This window comes from Coloeus monedula (assembly GCF_965178545.1).
Source record: "Coloeus monedula genome assembly, chromosome: 28".
Lineage (NCBI taxonomy): Eukaryota > Metazoa > Chordata > Aves > Passeriformes > Corvidae > Coloeus > Coloeus monedula.
Genome location: NC_138808.1, coordinates 3,960,219 through 3,980,849, shown reverse-complemented (window position 1 = coordinate 3,980,849; position 20,631 = coordinate 3,960,219). Strand labels below are relative to the sequence as shown.

The 20,631-nt window shown below is 62.6% G+C and overlaps 2 protein-coding genes across 4 annotated transcripts; both read left to right on the top strand.

Moving 5' to 3' along the window:
* Positions 1–2,081: 2,081 nt before the first annotated feature.
* On the top strand, positions 2,082–10,795 carry NCAPH (non-SMC condensin I complex subunit H). Its single transcript, XM_082298298.1, has 15 exons — positions 2,082–2,144; positions 2,987–3,125; positions 3,815–3,933; positions 4,811–5,000; positions 5,356–5,447; positions 5,684–5,868; positions 6,215–6,363; positions 7,180–7,286; positions 7,466–7,588; positions 7,827–7,934; positions 9,106–9,300; positions 9,690–9,791; positions 9,918–10,003; positions 10,132–10,207; positions 10,707–10,795. Exons 1-15 carry the CDS (start codon positions 2,097–2,099, stop codon positions 10,764–10,766), a joined length of 1,779 nt encoding a protein of 592 aa, XP_082154424.1. The 5' UTR covers positions 2,082–2,096; the 3' UTR covers positions 10,767–10,795.
* Positions 10,796–13,721: 2,926 nt separating this feature from the next.
* Positions 13,722–19,324, top strand: ARID5A (AT-rich interaction domain 5A). 3 transcript variants are annotated; one of them, XM_082298324.1, is made up of 7 exons: positions 13,722–13,782; positions 15,514–15,613; positions 16,411–16,585; positions 16,697–16,749; positions 17,146–17,243; positions 17,340–17,475; positions 17,664–19,324. In XM_082298324.1, the coding sequence occupies exons 2-7, from the start codon at positions 15,551–15,553 to the stop codon at positions 18,963–18,965; spliced, it is 1,827 nt and encodes a 608-aa protein (XP_082154450.1). In that variant the 5' UTR covers positions 13,722–13,782; positions 15,514–15,550; the 3' UTR covers positions 18,966–19,324. The 3 variants fall into 3 exon arrangements, with proteins under 3 accessions (XP_082154450.1, XP_082154449.1, XP_082154448.1); XM_082298323.1 differs by lacking the exon at positions 13,722–13,782 and adding an exon at positions 14,167–14,282; XM_082298322.1 differs by lacking the exon at positions 13,722–13,782 and adding an exon at positions 15,193–15,244.
* Positions 19,325–20,631: the final 1,307 nt, after the last annotated feature.

The following is a 20,631-nucleotide window of genomic DNA, read 5'->3' as shown; positions in this document are numbered from 1 at the left end:
TTGGTGGAGCTTTGCCTCAGGCACAGAGCTCGGGGCTCTCCCAGGAGCGTCCCCTCTGCCCGGGATGGGGGACCTGAGGTCAGGTGAGGGTCTCAGGGAATATGGGGACACACCTGGAGGGTCACAGGGAACACCAGAGGGGGCACAGGGTGGCTCAGGGTGGAGCTCTGCTGCCAGGAACAGGGACAGGAGGAGAGGGAACGGCCTCAGGCTGGGCCAGGGGAGGCTCGCGTTGGACACCAGCAGGAATTTCCTCATGGAAAGGGCGCTCAGGCCTCGGAGCTGCCCGGGGAGGTTTGGAATGCCCATCCCTGGAGGTGTCCAAGGCCTGGAGGCGACACTCAGGCTCTGGGCTGGGGACAAGGCGGGCATCATGCACAGCTTGGACTCGGTGATCGCAAAGATTCCAACCTCACTGATTCCGGGGTAAGCGGCGCTGCTCTGGCGGCTCCTCCTCCTTCTTGGGGGGTGCCGGGGGCTGCTGACACCGCTCCGATCCCATCCCAGGGCCGGCAGATGGGGGGCAATGGAAGGGTCGCCCCTTCCCGGGGGTCCCTCCCGGGGTTCCCTCAGAGCGCTGCGCCCCCCCCCTTCCCCCCTCACGACCGTTACTCGGCGCGCACGCGCGGGCCCGCCGAGCGCGCGCCGCCGTTCAAACCCGCCTCGGGGGCGGGCGCGCCGCGCGCTGATTGGCTGCCGGGCAGGCGCGCCGCGCGCTGATTGGTCGGGAGGCGCGGCGAGGGCGTGGCCGCGGCGAGGGCGGGCTCCCCCTCCGCGCGGCGCTGTCCCGCAGCCATGAGCGGTCGCACCCCCCGCGCCGCCGCCGCCGCCGCCTCGGCCGCCTCCCCGTACCCGCGGCCCCTCGGCAGCACCGGCACCCCCGGCACCCCTGGCACCCCTGTGCTCGCTGAGTGCCCCAGCAACGACGATGAGCGCGAGAGGCGCCAGCGCCGCCGCTCCAGGGCCGTGGACACGTCGCTGCAGGGCCTCGGCTCCCCCGCGCCCAGGTAGGGCCGGTGCGCGGGGCCCCGGGCTGAGGGGGGAGCGCGGTCACCGACGCCGCTGTGTCCCGCAGGCCCGAGAGCTGGCAGCCCCCGCTGCCCCAGTGGAGCAACGCGCAGATCGCGGAGCACTACAGCACCTGTATCAAGCTCTGCAGCGAGAACGTGAGTCCGGGGCGCCGCGGTTGGGCCGGGCGGGGTTTAAAAGCCTCCGGCAGCGCGGGCCGGGCGGGGTTTGAAACGCTTCGGGCCTTGGCAGCGGGGTCGTTCCGGGATGGGGCAGGTTAAGGGACCGTGAAGGGGCATCTGGTCCCAGCACCCTGCTCCAGCAGGGCCATCCCACAGCACATGGGTGGTGTGTACACGGTTCTGGAATATTTCTGGGCAATCCCAGGAAAAAGTTCTTGTGGAACTCGCCAGGCATCAGGTCCTGCCCGTTCCTCTCGTCCCATGGCTGGGCCCCCCCGGAGCAGAGCCGGCTCCATCCTCCCGCATTCCCCCTTGGATATTTAGACACAGGGATGAGGGCCCCTCTCAGCCATCTCTTCCCGAGGCTGACCAGCCCCAGCTCCCTCAGCCTTTCCTCATCGGGGGGATGCTCCAGGCCCTTCCTCATCTTTGTCACTGGAGCTCCGTGTCCCTCCTGTCCCAGTGATCCCAGAGCTGGACGCAGCACTCCAGAGGTGCTCCCAGGGCTGGGCAGAGGGGCAGGAACGCTCCCTGACCTGCTGGGAATGCTCTTCCTGGGGCATCCCCTTGGTGTCCTTGTTCCTAGGACACTCTGCTGGGCAGGGACACTTTGTTGTCCCCCAGGTCCTTCTCCACAGGGATCACCCCCAGCCTGTGCTGTGTCCAGGGCTGTCCCTCCCCAGCTGCAGGACCCTGTTGAATTTCAGACAATTCCCTGCCCACCTCTCCAACCTTTTCCTATTCCTCTTCCAAGAGGAAGCCGTGGCCACGTCCAGGCTGCTGTTGCCCTCCCCTGGGGCTCACGATCCTGGCAGGGTGGCCCTGGTCAGGGGAAGGGTCCCCAGCTGTGCTTTATTGCAGAAAATCACCACCAAAAATGCCTTTGGGCTGCACCTGATCGATTACATGACCGAGATCCTGAAGCAGAAGAACTCGGAGCTCACCAACTTCAAGGTGAGAGGAGTCCTTGCTGCTGCTGCTGCTTTGTTTCCACCAGACAATTAACCCCAGGCTTAATTAATGTGAAACCTCGAACGCTGCTCAGGGTGCTGCCGCCAAAACCCCCCTGGGAGACGCGGCACAGCCGCTTTTTGTCAGAATTGGAGGCACCGAATCCTTGTAAAGGCTGAATCCTTCTGGTTGTGGCGTCCCAAAGGGCTCTGGTGCAAAAGCAGGGCTTGGGAGGCCTCTGAGGTGAAAACCAGTGACCAAACAAAGCTGGGAAAGGAAGGAGGGTGCTGCTGGGCTGGGTTTAATCCAAGAACTTGCCAAGGAAAAGATTCCCTGGGATTGCTGGGAGGGAGGAGTGGATTCCCGGATGGATCCACAGGGCACAGCGCTTTGGGATGTGGCCTCCAGGAGCTCCTGAGCCAGCAGTGGCTCCTGAGGGAAGGATGGGAAAGGGGCACTGGGTTTCACTGGGGGGTTCTCAGCCTTCCTGGCGGGGTCTGGGGCTGGAGAAGGCGCTTGGAATTCCACGTCCTTCACCTCTTCATGACTGGGGCAGACGGGATGATCCCGAGGGGGTGGCCCTAAGGAAGGAGAGGCGGCTCCTGGCAGATCAAACCTGCGCCTTTCTGCTTCTCCCCGCTGCCAAACTCAGCAATTCCTAAAGGATTTTAGGTGTGATCCCAAAAAGCCAAAGGGAGCACCCCCCTTGGCGGTCCGTAGCTTTCACAATCACTCCTCTCCCCGTTATCCGCGATTTTCCTCGGGATGCAGAGCACTCGGGAAATCAGATCTGGGATCATCCAGGCGAGGCTTTTCCCTCTCCAGCTGCGAATTCCCTGTTCCAGGTGGCAGCGGGAACCCTGGATGCCAGTGCCAAGATCTACGCTGTGCGCGTGGATTCCGTCCACGCCGACACCTACAGGGTCCTGGGCAACCTGGGCAAGGACTCAGCCCCTGCCAAGGACCCGCAGAGCCCCGAGGAAGGTGGGAATTCCCTCTTTTTCTCTCAAAAAACCCGGGAAATTCCCTCCTTTCCCACCCAGGAGCAGGAGAAACCTCAGCGCTCTTTCCAAGTTGGGAGTTTCAAAGAGATTTGGGGTTAATTGAATTTTCCAGGGGTTGGGAGATCCTGGTTTGGTTCTCCTGGAATACTGGAGCAGGGAGGGATGGGAGGAGAAGCTGGAGCTGTTGTTCAGGGATTTCTGATTTCAGTTCGGGGCCAAACGGGGGCAGTTTGGGGCCGAATAGATCAGTTTGTGACTAAACAGGGGCAGTTTGGGGCCAAACAGGGGCAATTTGGGGCCAAATAGATCAGTTTGTGACTAAACAGGGGCAGTTTGGGGCCAAACAGGGGCAATTTGGGGCCAAATAGATCAGTTTGTGACTAAACAGGGGCAGTTTGGGGCCAAACAGGGGCAGTTTGGGGCCAAATAGATCAGTTTGTGACTAAACAGGGACAGTTTGGGGCCAAACAGGGGCAGTTTGGGGCCAAACAGAACCAATAAAAAGCAAAGCCCATCCGGCCCATGGAATGTTGCTCATTCCAACAGATCCCGACTGAGGAATTCCAATGCCGGCTGTGAGTTTGGTGCCCAGGTTCCAGGTTTTCCCTCTCCTTTAGGAGGGATTTTGGCCATTTTGAAGTGGGATTTCTGTCCTTCTCCCCTCTCCAGGCTCCAGCCCAGCCCCCGAGGCCGCCCAGAAGGCGCAGCCCAGGAAGAAACAAACCTTCCGAACCATCGAGCACAACCTGAACAACATCAACCTTCCCGAGGCCTCCCGCGGCTCTGAGGTGGCCTTGGATCTCTCCTCATCCCTGTTTTCCTGCCTCTCCACCCCCCTGGGCTCTGGCATCGCACAAACCTGGGAATTCAGGCTGGGAAAAGGATCCTGGAATGGTTTGGGGTGGAAGAGATGAAATCCCATCTGGTGCCAGCGTGGCCAGGGATGCTTCCCGCTATCCCAGCTCGCTGCAGCCTGGCCTGGGATATTCCCAGGGATGGATTTGCCCAGGAGTGGCTGCAGGAATTCCATCCCAGCCTTTTCCATGCCCTGAAGGAGGAGGAAATTCCATCCCTCTCCTCAGCTCCTGCCAGCTCCCATCAGGAGTTGATTCCTCCTGGAGTTTCCTTTCCCTGCTGCCTCCAGGTGGGACTGGGACAAATCCCACTGGTCCCACAGTGGCAGGAGAGCCCTCTGGGAATTCCTGAGCCAGGTTGGGAATTCCTGAGCCCTCTGGGAATTCCTGTTTGTCCCTGGATCCCAGAATCCCAGGCTGGGATGGAAGGGACCTCAAATCCCATCTCATCCCACCCTTTCCATAGACACCTCCCACAATCCCAGGCTGCTCCAGCCTGGCCTGGGACACTCCCAGGGATGATCCAGAGGCAGAGAGGGAGGAATTCCTTCCTGATTCCCAGTCCACACCAGCTCATGGAATCCTGGAATGCCTTGGCTTGGAAGGGACCCTACAGCTCATCCCATTCCAACCCCTCATTCCAACACCTCCCGCCATCCCAGCTGCTCCAGCCTGGCCTGGGACACTCCCGGCTGGGGTGGGAAGGCTGTGGATCATTTTCCCTTGGGATCTGTGCTCCAAAGCCTCTCTCAGAGCCCTCCCTTCCCCTCTCCATGCCCTGATTCCAGCCCCATTCCCTGATTTCCCACAGGTGGATCCCATGTTCCAGAGGGCGGCCGCCTCCTTTGACGAGTGCAGCACGGCCGGGATCTTCCTCACGGGGCTGCGCTCCCAGAGCTTCCAGAGCCGGCTCCTCTTCCACTCTGGGATCATCCCTCTGCCCTCCTCGGACACCCCGGCCCTGCCCAGCTCGGATCCCGTCCCAGTGGCTGATCTAAAAGGTGAATTCCAGCCTTTTTTTCCATGCTTTTCCTGGCCTTATCCAGCTCCTTCCCCTGTGATTTCGGTCATTGCTCTGATCCCGCTCAGGATGCTGGAAAACTGGGAATTCTGGAGGTTTGAGGTCCCTCCCTGCCCCCCCACCCTCTGGAAGCTGGGCAGGATTTGGGATCGGTGCATTCCAGGGGGAGGATTGATCTTGGATACGGCTCCAAACCCTGCTCAGCATTCCCAGGGTTATTCCCAAGAATCGAAGTCTTTTCCCTGGATAGCTGAGCCCTGCCCAGCCGGGATTGCAGAGCCATGGGATACCTGCTCGGATCCAAGGAATTCACCTCGTGTCCAACCTCTCCCCAGCCCTGCTGGCCCAGTGCCTGGAAAAACGCCGGATCTGCTCCTCCCTGGCCGGATTCCAGTTCAGCAAGTGGGATGAGGAGTCCCACAACGAGGTAGGTTGGGAACTCCTGAGGCAGGAGGGAATTCCTGAGCCAGGCTGGGAATTCCCACAGACCAGGATGCTCCCACCTGGCTCTGAACACTTCCAGGGGTGGAGCAGCCACAGCTTCTCTGGGAATTCCATCCCAGGGAGGAATTTTTTCCCATTATCCCATCTCTCCCTGCCCTCCTTCGGCTCCTCCCCCATCTCCCATCCTCACCCATCCCGGGGCTCTTCCCTGTTTTCCAGTCGGTGTCGGCGCTGCTGGAGAAGTTCCGGAAGAGCGAGCAGGTCTTTGATCCCAACGTGGAGCTGGACAGCGACGACGGGGAGGGCGCTGCCCCCCCGGAATTCCAGCTGGAATCCCCCGGGAGCACGGCCGGAGAGAGGATCGGGGAATTCCCAGAGAACCTCGGCTCCTTCGGGAGCAGGAGGTGGGCGGGGAGGGGGATCCGTGGCTGGGCTTTGGGGGCTCCGTGGGGCAATTCCAGGGAGGAATTCCCAGTTCCAGGGAGGAATTCCCAGCCCCCATGAAGAATTCCCAGCTCCTGATGAGGAATTCCCAGTCCCTCTGAGGAGCTCACCTCCTGCTCCAGGGCTGGGAGCATCCAGGAATGTTTTCCAGGGATCTCTCTGCCTTCCACGGAGAACTCAGGCAAATCCAGCCAGTTTTTCCAGCAGAACTGAGGCTCTGCCCCCTCTTCCCAGTGTCCCGGGAATAAATCCCCTCGGGAATTCCGAGGGAATGGTGTCACAGAGCAGCTCCCGGGCCTTTTCCAGGACTGACAGAGCTCCTTTGGGAGAGGGAGACATCACCACCATGAGTCTGCACCTATCCATGAATCCCGGGGAATATTCCTACTTCAGCCCTCGCACGCTCTCCATGTGGGCCGGCCCCGAGCACTGGCGCTTCCGGCCCCGCCACAGGCGTGAGTGTCCGGAGGGAGGGAGCCTCGGGATGGGCAGGGAATCCTGGGGTGGGCAGGGAATCCTGGGGTGGGCAGGGAGCCTCGGGATGGGCAGGGAGCCTCGGGATGGGCAGGGAGCCTCGGGATGGGCAGGGAATCCTGGGGTGGGCAGGGAATCCTGGGGTGGGCAGGGAATCGTGGAATTCCGGGGCTGGGAAGGACTCGGAGCCCATCCATGGGCAGGGACCCCTCCCACTGTCCCAGGGTGGAATTCCTTCCCCACATCCCACCCGATCTCCTTCAGACCATCAATCAGAGTTTCTGCTCCCATGGATTGCTTTGCACCATGGAGCTGAGGCCAGCCCCGGCTGCTTTCCCAGGAAAAGGGGGAAAATCTCTTTGCCTGGAGCAGATGCTCCGGGTGCGAATGAGCTGCTTGTGCTTGTCCTGGCCTGAGGCAGTGACGGCTCCTTTCCTTCCTCCTTTCCTTCCTCCTTTCCTTCCTCCTTTCCTTCCTCCTTTCCTTCCTCCTTTCCTTCCTCCTTTCCTTCCTCCTTTCCTTCCTCCTTTCCTTCCTCCTTTCCTTCCTCCTTTCCTTCCTCCTTTCCTTCCTCCTTTCCTTCCTCCTTTCCTTCCTCCTTTCCTTCCTCCTTTCCTTCCTCCTTTCCTTCCTCCTTTCCTTCCTCCTTTCCTTCCTCCTTTCCTTCCTCCTTTCCTTCCTCCTTTCCTTCCTCCTTTCCTTCCTTCCTCCTTTCCTTCCTTCCTCCTTTCCTTCCTTCCTCCTTTCCTTCCTTCCTCCTTTCCTTCCTTCCTCCTTTCCTCCCTCCCATCCCGCAGCAGACACCGGCTCCGAGAGGGAATCCCACCGGAGGAATCCCAGGAAGGTTTTCGAGCTGGATTTCGAGGAGGACGTCGACTTCGAGCCCCATTTCCGTAAGACCAAGGTGCTGCAGGGCCGCTGCCCTTCCTGCTCTCCCTTTTCCCACAGCAGCCTGAAATTCCCTGGATTTTGACTGCTCCAGCTGGGTGTCCTGGCTGGACCCTGCCCCTTTCCAGACAAATTCCAAGCACTCCTTGTTTTTGCACAGAAAGCTGATGGAGCTTCCCGTTTTTCCATTCCCAGGCATCCACAACTCTGGCCAAATCCATCCTGGAGAGCCAGAACGTCCGGAGCACCACGCTCCCTGCCGACTTCCACTACGACCCCAAGAACATGGCACAGCTCTTCCTCAAACCCACGGTCAGGGTGAGAGAGCCTTCCCTAAAAGAATTCCAGGGGATCATTCCAGGGGATCATTCCAGGGGATCATTCCAGGCACAAAACCTCTCCTCACCATGCTCTGGGAGCATCCTGGGATGTTCCTGAGGGCTGGGGCCGTGCTGGTGTCACCACGGAGCATCCTGGAAAAAAGGGGGAATGAGGGAACAAGGCCCGGCCTTTTCCCAGGAATATCTTGGAATGTTTTCCCTGCCCTGTCCCACAGCTCAGCCAGAGCTCGGAGCCGGTGGGGACCTTGGATAGCGAGGCCGGGATTGGGGACTACGACTACAACAACCCCAGCGACACCTGCAACTTCTGCCCCGCGCTGCAGGTACAGCCCAGGAGGGCCTTTGTCCCTCCCATGCTCTTCCCTGTGTGTGATCCGTGCTGGGAATAACGTGGGAATTCCGAATCCGCGGCCAGGGAATTCCCGAGGAAAGGAATTGGAGCCGCAGATGCTCCCGAAGCTGCGGGGTCTGCAAACCCTGCTGGCATCTGCTCCAAACCCCATCCAGCCTGGCCTGGGGCATTCCCAGGGGTGGGTTTGGCAGGAATTCCATCCCAGCCTTTTCCATGCCCTGAAGGAGGAGGAAATTCCATCCCTCTCCTCAGCTCCTGCCAGCTCCCATCAGGAGTTGATTCCTCCTGGAGTTTCCTTTCCCTGCTGCCTCCAGGTGGGATTGGGACAAATCCTGCTGGTCCTACTGTGGCAGGAGAGCCCTCTGGGAATTCCTGAGCCAGGTTGGGAATTCCTGAGCCCTCTGGGAATTCCTGTGTGTCCCTGGATCCCAGAATCCCAGGCTGGGATGGAAGGGACCTCAAATCCCATCTCATCCCACCCTTTCCATGGACACCTCCCACAATCCCAGGCTGCTCCAGCCTGGCCTGGGACACTCCCAGGAATGGAAAAGCTTTGGGAACAGATCCCTACAGCTGTCTGGGGCCAGCGGGGAGGGGCTGGATGAGCCCCAATCCCATGGGAATAACCTCAATTCCATGGGAATAACCTCAATTCCATTGGGATAACCCCCAATCCCATGGGGATAACCTCAGTTCCATTGGGATAACCCCCAATTCCATGGGGATAACCTCAATTCCATGGGGATAATCTCCAATTCCATTGGGATAACCCCCAATTCCATTGGGATAACCCCAATCCCATGGGGATAACCCCCAATCCCATGGGGATAACCTCAGTTCCATGGGGATAACCCCCAATCCCATGGGGATAACCCCAGTTCCATGGGGATAACCTCAATTCCATGGGGATAACCTCAATTCCATTGGGATAACCCCCAATCTCATGGGGATAACCTCAGTTCCATGGGGATAACCCCCAATCCCATGGGGATAACCTCAATTCCATGGGGATAACCTCAATCCCATGGGGATAACCTCAATCCCATGGGAAGCTGGGTGGGAATTCCCACCCTCCGGAGCGGCTCCTGCTGCCTCTGGCTCCTCCAGGTGACCCCAGGTGTCCCCTCCGTGTCCCCTCCCAGGACCCCGACAGCGACGACGACCCCGATCCCATGGAATTCCAGGGCGAGGCCGGGGAGTTCAACCTCACCGCTCATCCCGAGGCTCCGGAGCGCACCGGGATCACCGGGGTCGTCACCGGGATCGTCAACGGGGCCGTCAACTGCAGGGACATCACCACCTACGGAGAGCTGACCCTCATCGCTGAGCCCCAGAAGGTCTGGGATTGGAAACTGGTCACTGGAACTGGGAATTCTTCACTGGGACTGGGAATTCCTCGCTGGAACGGGGAGCTACTCATTGGAACTGGGAGCTACTGGGCTGGGAGCTGCTCCCTGGCGCTGGGAACTGCTCCCTGGCACTGGGAACTGCTCCCTGGCACTGGGAATTCCTCCCTGGCACTGGGAGCTCTTCCCTGGGCAGGGCTGGAGCAAAAACCTCTCAGCACCTCCAGGGTTAAAAATCCCCGGAGCTCCCTCCCCACCCCCGGAGCCTCTGGATCGGCATTCCCAGAGGAACAATTCCCGGGGGGGCTGTGGCAGCACTCCTGTCACTGCCATGGAAAATCGGGAATGATCCTGATGGCAATCCCGGATTCTTCCCTCAGATCAATAGGATCGCCATCCAGTACGCCAGGACCGCCAAGAAGATGGACATGAGGAGGCTGAAGAGGAACATGTGGGAGCTGCTGACGGGAGCGGGGGAAGAGGTGAGAAATTCCTGCAGGGAATTCCGCAGCCCTTCCTTCCCTCCCGGCTGGACAGGCTGCAGGGGTTTTCCTTGGAATGCCGGGGAGCGGAGCTGGGCTCTGCAGTGCCGGGATTTTCCCAAACAGGCGGGAGGAGCCGGGGAAGAGCCGGACACGGCGGCGGTGGCCGGAGAGAAGGTCCTGAGTGACGTCACCAAGGAGCTGCTCCACAGGTTTGGGATGGGGATGGGACAGGGAAAATCCCAGGGAAGCTGTGCTCACATCCAGCTTGGCAAAGCCGAGGAGCTGAGCTTTGCTCTGGGATTCCCGGGGCTCTGATCCCGATCCCTCTTTTCCACAGGCTCCCCCCTGCCATGGCCACCAACCTCTCCGTGCCCTTGGCCTTCGTGTGCCTGCTGCATCTGGCCAACGAGAAGGTGAGAGCAGGGAGCCATTCCCGTCAGTGCCGGATATTCCATGGAATACAGCTCAGGGAACGGGAACGGCAGCACCTGGAGCATTCCCAGCTGTGCCTCCCCGTCCTCGGGGCTGTCCCAGAGCTGTGAGCATTCCAGGCTCCGGAGAAAGGAGCGGAATCCCAGAATCCCTGAGGCTGGAAAAGCTCTCCAAGGTCACAGATTCCAACCTGTGCCCAATCCCCACCTTGGCACCGAGTGCCACATCCAGGAATTCCTTGGGATTCCTTTCCAAGATTGGCAACTCCAAACCTCCCCTGGGCAGCCCCTTCCAACCTTTTCCACGGGGGTTTCTATGGAAAAATTTCCCTTTCCATGGGGAAATTCCTGCTGCTGTCCCATGTTCCTGGGAGGAGCCCCCAGCCAGTGGCAGGAGGGGCTGGGCTCCATCCGAAGCCTCATCCTGGGGGATTTATTCCTTCTGCCTCCGCCTGACTCAGCTTTTCCCTGCCATTCCCAGAATCTGAAGCTGCAGAGCACGGAGGACCTGTCGGATATCCTGGTGAAACAGGGAGACTGATCCGGCTCTGGAGCAGCCCTGGGCTGATCCCAGGCCGGAGCTCGGGCGTTCCCGCCGGGCTGGCCTCGCTCCGCACTCCTGCAGGGGCGGATGCTTCCCCTCTGCCGAGAAATCCCGAAATCCCGCTGCTCCCTGCGCCTCGGGAAGACCTGGAAGTCAGGCTGGGATGTCCTGGCTGGACAGAGGGAGCGGCTCAGCACTTCCAGCTGGGATCCAGCAGCTCTTCCCTGGGATTGGGCTGTGCCATTCCTGCGTCTCACTGTGAACCTCCTGCAGCGAGGGCTGCTCTGTGTCCCAAAGTTTCCTGTCTGTGTCCCAGACTTTTCTCTGTGTCCTAAAATTTCCTTCCTGTCCCAAACTTTCTTCTCTGTGTCCCAAAAAGCTTCTCCAGGTGTCCTTCCCTGTCTGTAATTCCCAAGTTTTGGACTGACTGTTACTCCTGGCTCCCATTCCCTGGAATTATTCCCTCTTTTTTTACTGTTTAAGGATAATAAAACAGCTGTGGACTTTGTAGGGGGGCCTTGAAGGAGTCCTCGGAATCGGGGAGAGGTCAAAGTGACCCCAGAGTGGGGTGGGGGGCAGCTCCCTAAAAAAGGGAATCCAGGGGTCAGAGCCTGGAGCAGCAGCCGGGAATGGGAATCCAGGAGCCGAATTCTGGGAGCAGGAGCAGCCGGAGATCCCGGGAACTTCAGGGGGCTGGGGCAGGATTGGATCCGGGATTTTGGGGCGGGATTGGATCCGGATCTCCAGGTCGGGATTGGGGTGGGATCGGATCTGGGAACGGGTCGGGAAAGGCTGCGCGGGCACCGAACCGGAGCCGCTCCGCGCCCGCCCCAGCCCGGGGGGATCCGGGACGGGACAAAGGGGCCGTGCCCGCCCCGAGGGGCTGAGCCCGCACCCCGCAGGGGCTGCTCGGGGCCACGGGCGCCTGTCCGGGTGCGCGTCCCCCTGAATTTGCGCATCCCTGCCCGGGATCGGCAGCGCCGGGCTCGTGGCCGGGCTCCGATGGCTCCTGTGGGTGCTGGGACGCCCCGGCTGAGCTCGTCAAGCCTCATTAGTGCCCCGCTAATGAGCTCTCCGTGGAAGGACCCTCAGGGCCGGGCTGGGGGGGGGCAGTGCCACCGCCCTGGCAGAGGCTCGAGGTGAGCGCAGCCCCCAGACCCCTCCCCGGGGGCACCCAGAGCCCCCCGCACCCCTCGATCGGGGCGGTTCTACCTCCCGGACCCCCCGTGCCCGCCGTGGCTGCCTCGGCCCCGGGGACTCTCCCCGGGCGCAGTTTCCCGGTGATTACGTGGTTAATTACGGGGTAATTAAACCCAGGGAGGTGTTTGACGGCTTCATATCCCGAGTTCCGAGCGCCGGGCTGGAGCTGCGGTTCCCCGCCCGCCCCGATGGCCTCGAGCCCCGGAGGGGGAGAGAATTCCAACCTCAGAGCCCCCCCAGACCCCCGGAGACAACGACCCCGTCCCCGCGTCCCGGGGGATGCGGGGGCTGCCAGGGCCGGTCCCGGCAGCTTCGAGCTGGTTCTCCCTCCTTCTCCTTTTCCATTTCACTTTCCTTCATCTCCTCCTCCTTTTCCATCTTTTCCCTCCGTCTCCTCCCTCTCCTTTCCCTTTGCCTCCTTCCCCTTTTTAATTTCCTTCTCCTTTTCCTTCTTTTCCTTTTCCTCCTTCTCTTTTTGTTCCTTCTTCTCTTCCATCTTCTTTTCCTTCTCCTCCCTCCCCATTCCCTTTTCTTCTTTCTCCTTTTCCATTCCCCTTCCTTCAGTTCCTTCTCTGCTTCCTCTTCTTCCCTCTCCTTTTCCTCATTATTTTCTCCCTTCTTTTCCTTTCCTTCCCGCTCCTTTTCCTTCCCCTTCTCTGCTTCCTCCCATTCCCTCTTCTCCTTTTCCTCCTCCTTTTTTCCAGCAGCAGCAGCTCTGGGCTTCCTCCCCCGACAATTTCAGTGCCCCCTCTCACCGCCCCACATCTCCCAATCCCAACAATTCCCCTTTTCCTCCAGGATTAAACCCTAAACACCCCCTGGAGGAGGAGCTTTCCCTGGAGTTCCCGTTGGAGCGGAGTCCAGCGGGGGCTTGAGTCCCACCCAGGGGTGCTCAGCTGCCCCCGGGACCCTGAAACCTGATCTATTCCTAAAATCCCATTTCTTCCTGAATTCCCGTCCATCCCAGAGCCCATGGAGCGTCCCGGAAGGCTGGACCGGCTGCAAGGGGAAACTGAGGCAGGGCCCCCGCGTCCCGCAGCCCCGGACATCCCAACCCGAACGAAAACGGGAGTCGGGAATAAAAACCCGAGCGGGGCTTTTTGCTGTTTGTTCTCCCCGTTCTCGTTAAATCCCGGTTTTATCGCCGAGAGGGCGGGAGCCTTCCTGGAAAGGGGGGGGGTTCAGTGTCACCCGCGGCTCCTTCACCCCCTTCCTACCCCGGGGTGGGGGGGGGACAGGAGCCGAATGCCCCAGACGACTTCCCCCCGCTTCTGCTTTCTCGGCTTTTTGGCCCAAAATGAGTCACCGGGGGATTTTTTTTTTTTCTCATTTTTCAGGACTCTTTCACCAGTCGGAACGGGGGGAGGGGGATTCTCGGGGGGCTGCTCTGGGGCTGAGCCCCTCCCGTCCCCAGCGTGTGAGAGGCCCCGGTGCCGTGGGACTGGGATTCCCGGTCCAGGGACAAGGGGCAGCATCCCTGGAAGCGGCCGGGGACCCCAAGAAGGGGAGCAGGACCACGACCCCAGAGCCTCCTGCGCTGTCCCCAACCTCGGAGTGGCTCCGGCCGCGCCGCCCGCCCGGGGAGGGGGGGGCTTGGGGCCTGGAAAGTCCGGCCCAGTCATTCAGGGGAGGGGGGAGAACCCCCAAAAGCGCGTCCGTTCCGGTAAGGAAAGAGTCAATGGCTCGGCAAGCCCCGCTCAGCCTCGCACACGCCACTTCCCCGAGCGGGGGTGACTCATCCCGGTCCCGCTCCCGCTCCGCGACACCCGCGCGCTGCTCCGGCCGCCCCGGAGCCCGGCCCGAGCCTCCGCCGGTGAGTACCGGGGGTCCCGCGGGGCCGGGGGGGTCCCGCCGCCCGCCCCGAGCCGCGCGTCCCCCGCGCCCGCCCCGTCCCGAGCGGGGACCGGCCGGGAAAGCGCAAATCCCGACCCCACCGAGAACCGGGGCGCGCCCCGACCCCGCGGGGGGACCCTCGGCTGCGGCCGCCCCCGCCGGCCCCCAGCCCCTTTCGAGCCCCTCGCGGTGATGTCAGGGGTGATTTTCCCTGTGCCAGCGGCGCGGGATGGGGAAGGGATGACTTCAGCCCATTACTCAGCCGCCGTCATGGCTTGGCAGCGCTCCCGCGCTATTCCGGGCCGTGACGCTCCAGCCCCGGGAATTTGGGCCTAAACGGGCGGAATTTGGCTGAGCGGGGTGATTTGGGCAGCGAGAAGGAGCCCCAAGCACGCTGCGGGGTCCGTGGGCTTGAGGAGCGGGACGGGATTTGGGACGAGTTTGAGCCCGCGCCGGGAAAGCGCCGCCGCCGAAGGGCCGGTAATTATTGTTATTGTAATTATTGTTATCATCTCATTAAACGTGTAATTAGAGCTCGGGTGCCGTCCCCAGCCCCCCGAATCCCCGGCACCGGCCGCGCTCCGGGGGGACGGGGGTTGTTACCACCGGCGGGGGTTGTTCAGCCCCAAATCGGCCGCGTTTCGCCCCAAAAGCCCCGCGCCCCCCCCTCCCCCCCCCCAACGCCGGCGGTTTCCTGCGCCCGGGCAGCGCTGCCAGAAAGGGAGGAAATCGCGTCAGCGGTGCCGGGAACCGAACCGGGGCCGGCGGAGTCACCGCGGGGGGCGGGACGCGGGGGTGACACCGGTGACCTGCACACTCAGGTGTGCGGCACCCGGAGCTGAGAAACACCTGAGCGCGGGGGGCACCTGGACCCGCACGCACAGGTGTGACCCGTCACCTGCTGCACGCACCTGTGGGGGGGGGGTGTGGGGGGGTGTGTGTGCGTGACACCTGCGCCCGCTGCACACCTGTGCGTGTCACCCGGACCTGACAAACACCTCTGCGTGTGCGTGCGTGACACCTGCGCCCGCCGCACGCCTGTGTGTGCGCGTGGCACCTGGCCCTGCGCGCGCACGCGCCCACGCGTGTGCCCCCCGCACTCGGGGACGGGCACAGGGACACACCCCCTGCGCTCACCTGTGCTCAGGTGTGCTCACCTGCAGCCGCGCGCACGCCGCGCCTTCAGGACTACAACTCCCAGCGTGCCCCGCGCGGGGGAAGAGACAGACGGCGCGGCCGTCCAATAGGTGAAGGGGGCGTGTTCGCGCCAGCCAATGGGCAGCGAGGAGGCGTGTCGGCCCCGCCCCGAGGGCGCGCCCCGCGGTCACGTGGCGCGGGCGCGGCCGGGGCGGGACCGGGGAGCACCGGAGGGGCTCGGGTGGGACCGGGGGGGGCTGGGAAGGAGCCGGGGACCCCCTCAGCCCGCGCCGAACTTTCCCCAGGTTCGCATCGCCGGTTTTCGCCGTTTTCCCGGGGTTTTTCCTCAAAAAAAGTGGGGGGGGGGGGGAAGGGGGGAGGAGATTTGAGGGACACCGAGCCCGAAATGTCGGAGGGAAGGGGGGAGGCGCGGATGGAGCAGCTTCAGGCCTTGGCCGATTTCGGTGCCTGACGGGCAGCGCCGTGGCCCGAATCATCCCGATTTACCCTTAATTTTAGGAGAGCAGCAACAATTTGGGATCTCACCCTCGCCCCTTTTTTTTTTCCCTTTCAGGACCCTTCCTAAACTCAAAGCCAGCGACTCTCCCCCCATGGAGAACAACCAAGCGCCGCAAGCAGAGCCCCAAGAACCCACCCGCACCAACAAACCCGCCGTGAGTGCACCCCGGAATTTTTTGGGGGGCGGGGGGTGCTGAACGCCCCAAAATTCGGGGGAGGGAGGAGGGTGAGCAGCGCTTCTGCCGCCGGCGAAAGGGAGGATGAGGCAGAGAAATGTGAAATTCCCAGCGTTGGGTGGGGGGTGAGGTGGGGAATGGACCCAAAATGGCATTTTGGGGGGGTCCCGTAGAAATAGAAGGGGTTTTTTATGATGAATTTTTTATGCTCGTGAGGAAACGGGGTTTGGTTTTTGTGGCGCTGGAGCTTTTCCCTCCCTCCAGCAGCTTTTTATTTCACCCAAAAGAGAAAAGAAAAGAAAGCTTTGAACTCTTTCAGCCGTTAAAATCCGGCGTCTGTCACAAGCCGCGGAATGAATAGAAAGAAGAATCACCAAAAAAAAAAAAAAAAAAAAAAAAAAGCCCGAAAGACTAAAAAAAAAAAATAAAATAAAAAATAAAAGGACGGTCTTGGGAGCCGAGCAGCTTCTTTGCCCAAAAATAGCAACAAGTTTTATAACTCCGGAAAATGTAGAACAAACAAACGAGGAACATTTTTAGCTGAGAAAGGCGGCGGCGGCGGCGCGGGGGGGCTGAATTTCTGCCCGTCTGTTTTCCTGGAAGCCGTTCCTCGTGTTCTCGCCCGGATCCAGCGCTTTGACCAACTTGGCCAGCGGCCCGGGCTGCCGGGGAACGAGCCCGGAGCGCCTCGAACGCCTCCGGGCTGCGAGGGGAGGGGGTGGAGGGGCCGCTGCTCCGCCTCGGCTTCCCCAAAAGCTCAGCCCCGTGTCCCGCAGGACGCGCCGGGGGCCGAGGATGGCGCCGAGAGGGACAAGGCGGCGGGAGAAGCTGAGGACAAGGAGGACGAGAAGGAGAAGGAGGAGGAGGAAGCTTTCCTCGTCAGCCTCTACAAGTTCATGAAGGACCGGCACACGCCCATCGAGAGGATCCCGCACCTCGGCTTCAAGCAGAGTATGTCCCCCTCCCCCCATCGCCCGGCCCCCGGCGACAAGGGCCAGCGGGTGGTGGCCGTGCAGAGGTCCCGTGTCCTCCTGACCCTCAGCGTGTCCCCTTTATTCCCAGTTAACCTCTGGAAGATCTACAAAGCCGTGGAAAAGCTGGGAGCTTACGAGCTGGTGAGTGGCGTCCGTGGGGGCCAGGGTGTTCCTTGGACATCGGGAAGTCCCCTGGCCATCATGGCTGGACATCAGGACCGAGGTGTCCCTTGGGTGCCAGGGTGTCCCTGGGATGCCAGGATTTTCCTGGGTGTCTCCCCTGGGCATCGGGAAGTCCCGTGGACGTCATGGCTGGACATTAGGACCCAGTCCCCTGGGTGCCGAGGTGTCCCTTGGGTGCCAGAGTGTCCCTGGGATGTCCCCCGGAGTTCCAGGGTGTCCCTTGGGTGCCAGGATGTTTCCTGGGTGTCCCCCCTGGGCATCGGGAAGTCCCGTGGACATCAGGGCTGGACATCAGGGTGTCCCCGGGATGTCCCCGGGGTGCCGGGGCTCACCCCTCCCTCCCTCCCGCCGCAGGTGACGGGGCGCCGGCTCTGGAAGAACGTCTACGACGAGCTCGGGGGCAGCCCCGGCAGCACCAGCGCGGCCACCTGCACCCGGCGCCACTACGAGAGGTGGGCACGGGGCCGGGGCGGGGGGGTCTGTCCCGCTGCGTGCCTCAGTTTCCCCTCGCGGTGCGGCGCTCACCGCGCTCCCCGCTCGCTCCGCAGGCTCGTCCTTCCCTACGTGCGGCACCTCAAGGGCGAGGAGGACAAGCCGCTGCCCCCCAGCAAACCCCGCAAGCAGTACAAGGTCTCCAAGGACGACCGGAGCAAGAGGGCCAGGAAGGAGAAGGGGCGCGAGCAGGTGCGCGGCCCCTCCGGAGGGGCTGGGAGCAGCCGCGGAGCCGCGTCCGGCCCTCGCTGGGAACAGCGGGGAGGGACGGAGCCGGCCGGGAACAGAGAGCCGCGGGTGTGAGGGCAGCCAGAGGTGGGCGGGGAGCCAGGAGCCCACCCCGGGATGCGGCACCCACACCCCGACCCCTCTGCTTGTAGGTGGCTCCGGACAAGGGGAAGCCGGAGGCGGCCGCCGGCGCGGAGGACGCGCGGGACGCGCCGGAGCGGGGCCGGGCCACCGACGGCTGCTCCAGCCCGGCCATCGCGGCCATCCCGGCCCCCAGCCCCTCGGGGGGCTGTCCCAGCCCCTGCCGGACGCACAGCGAAACCTACAAGCGCCTTTTCTCCAGCTTCTACTCTAAAGGGAACCATCCCATCATGTCCCCGCTGGCCAAGAAGAAGCTGCTGGCGCAGGTGAGCAAGGCCGAGTCCTTGCACTGCCACAAACGCCACTGCCCCGAGGGCCGGCGGGCACCGAGCGACACCGGCCCCGAGCCGCCCCGGCCGGTCACCGGCCCTCGTCTCGCTGAGCAGAGGAGCCCGGAGCCGGCGGGAGCTCCGGACAGAGCTCCGGACAGAGCTCCGAGCGTCGGGAGCGAGGCGGGCCCGGCCCGCAGCGCTTCCCCGGGAGGCAGAGACAGCCAGGGCTGCCCGCGGGCCGAGGACGGGGCTCCGGCGCCCGCCGTCTTCACCGGCTACTTCCACGCCTACCGCAGCGAGGGGCTGCAGCCCGGCTGCCCCCCGCTCTGGGGGTACTTCTCCAACCTGAAGGATTTTTTGGAGCCGCCTTCCGCCTTCCCGGCGCGGCCCGAGGAGCCCGAGCAGCCCCAAGAGCTGCGGAGCAAAGCGGGGCCGCCGTGGGACGGCCGGGGAGCCGCTGTCCAGGCCTGCTGGGTGCCCCCCGGGGCCGCCTTCGGCCCCGCCGCGCCCCGGGCCAGGCACGGCCGCGACGAGGAGGAGGAGGATGAGGAAGAGGAGGAGGATGAGGAGGAGGAGGAAGAGCCCTTCGGCCCCATCGCCAAGTCCCGCGCTGTGTCCCCCTTGGCCAAGGAGGGCAGGGACAGGGGGCCCCGCTCGCCGGGGGGCCACCAAGGGCTGGCCAAACCCAAGGCCGTGGTGGCCACTGCCGGCTTCGCCGCGCCGCTGCCGCCGGACGCTTTCAAGGGAGCCGCGCTGCACTTCCCGGGCAGCTTCGGGAACCCCCTGGAGCACCTCAAAACCCAGGGCGTGCCCGTGGCCCCGGCGCTCTCCGTTAACCCCTTCGTGATCCCGGCTTTCCCCAGCCCTTTGGTGGTGGCCTCCACGCAGCCCTCGGAGCTGTGCCGGCCGCTGGCCACGGGCGTCGGGCGCTTCGCGGCGTCCTACGGGAGTTCGCGGCTGTACCCGGCGGCTCCGTGGCACGGCCAGCGCTCCTACAGCTCCCCGCACGTCCCGGCCTTCCCGCACCACGCCAAGCCCTAGCGCTGCCACCCTCCGCGGGTCCCTGCGGAGGAGGGAGAGGCCGGCGGGACGCGGCTGGGAGGGGACGATCCGGACTGGGTGGTTTTTACTGCTGAGCTCAGAGCTGTTCGTACCCGGCGCTGTTGTTCCGGCGGGGGCTCCGTTGCCGGAGTTCTCGGTATTTTCTATATATCCACACACACGTCGATAAAAAAAAAAAAAAAGGGAGCAAACGCAGTGCTGGAGGTTTCTGTTCGTGCCGAGGCGCAGCTGGGGGATGGTTGTTCCCATCCCGCCGTGGCTGGGGTTCTCAGGGACTCCCTGGGCCCCCACACACACCCGAATTTGGGGGTTTTGTCACCTCCAGCCGGGGCTCCAGAGGTTTCCAGGAGCCTGGAAAGGGGAATAAACCTGCCTGGCTGGTCCCGACCTGGCAGCGTTTGGGGTGTCCTTGATTTCTGGGATCAGGGCAGGGTTTGGGGGATCCTCTCGCTAAACACGGAGCACCAGGGCTGAGAACTCGTCCCGTGGGGAAGGAGGAGCTTTTCCACGTCAGTTTTGGGGCAATCGCAGCCGTGTCCAGGTGGGAACCAGCCCAGCAACAGCTCCAGGTGCTTTTTTGCCTCCAGGTGCTTTTGATTCCAGGTGCTTTTTGCCTCCAGGAGCTCCACTTGAGCTGTTGCAGATGCTCGTAAGGCTCTGTGGGAGCTGCAGGACTCGCTTTCCTCCTCCCCATCCGCAGGGACAGCGGGAAGGGCAGTGAGACGGTGGCACATCCTTGTCCCCAGGATCGTGACGGCTTCGGGGGGAGAAGGAGCCGTGAATCAGCGTGGATCCATGGAAAGGCCAAGTCTGGGGACAGAAACTGCCGGATACGAGCCCCAGGCAGCGCTGAGCACTCCGGGATGGTGGGAGACTCAAATCCCTCCTGGATCCTCCATAGGATCGGCTGCACCGCAAGAGCTTCTCTGAGACCCCATGGAGCCCTCTGAGAGCGAGGACGAGGCCACGGGGCTCGAGTTGTCCCTGCAGGAGCTTCCACCACACCTCAGGAGCGAGGCCACCAGCGATGCCAGCCGTGCCAGCCTGCCTGCAGCAGCCAAACTCCGAGTTCAGGCCTGGAAAAAGAGAGTCGAGGTGCTCAAAAGCACAGCAGAGCCTCGCTGGGAGCAGCCACATCCCGGTGGGACATCCGTGGGATGCTGGAGCAGATCCTGAGCTCATCCCGGCTGTTTGCACCTGCAGCTCCCAGAGAAGGGTCCGTGGTCGGTGGAATCCCGCCAGGAAACCCGTGGGTTCGAGGTCAGCCCGCAGGCAGAGCCCTCCCCGCAGGGGATTGTGCTGGGCTGAGCCCCGAGCGCCGGCAAAGCGAAATCTCAGCTGTTTTTAGCACGGAACTGCCGGGAAAAGGGAAAGGCTCAGCAGGGCTGGGGGTGCTGGCGAAGCTCAGCAGCCTCAGAACTGCTCCTTGGCGTCATGGGGTGCAGACAGTCCCGGAAAGGATGAGGAACCAGCTGAGTGTTCTATCCCGAGGAGGGAATCCGCAGGGAGAAGAAACTGAGGGGGACTCACCGGGGTCTGCAGCTTCCTCCTGAGGGGCAGCTCCGATCCCTGCTCCGTGTGACAGGGACAGAGCCAGGGAACGGCCAGAGCTGGGCCAGGGAGGGTCAGGCTGGATTTTGGGAAA

Coding starts and splice junctions, on each gene's coding strand:
- NCAPH (XM_082298298.1), top strand. CDS start 2,097: ATGACCGAGATCCTGAAGCAGAAGAACTCGGAGCTCACCAACTTCAAG. Junction 7,589..7,826: donor TCCTCAAACCCACGGTCAGG/GTGAGAGAGCCT, acceptor CCTGTCCCACAG/CTCAGCCAGAGCTCGGAGCC. Junction 7,935..9,105: donor ACTTCTGCCCCGCGCTGCAG/GTACAGCCCAGG, acceptor GTCCCCTCCCAG/GACCCCGACAGCGACGACGA.
- ARID5A (XM_082298324.1), top strand. CDS start 15,551: ATGGAGAACAACCAAGCGCCGCAAGCAGAGCCCCAAGAACCCACCCGC. Junction 16,586..16,696: donor GCACCTCGGCTTCAAGCAGA/GTATGTCCCCCT, acceptor CTTTATTCCCAG/TTAACCTCTGGAAGATCTAC. Junction 17,476..17,663: donor AGGAGAAGGGGCGCGAGCAG/GTGCGCGGCCCC, acceptor CTCTGCTTGTAG/GTGGCTCCGGACAAGGGGAA.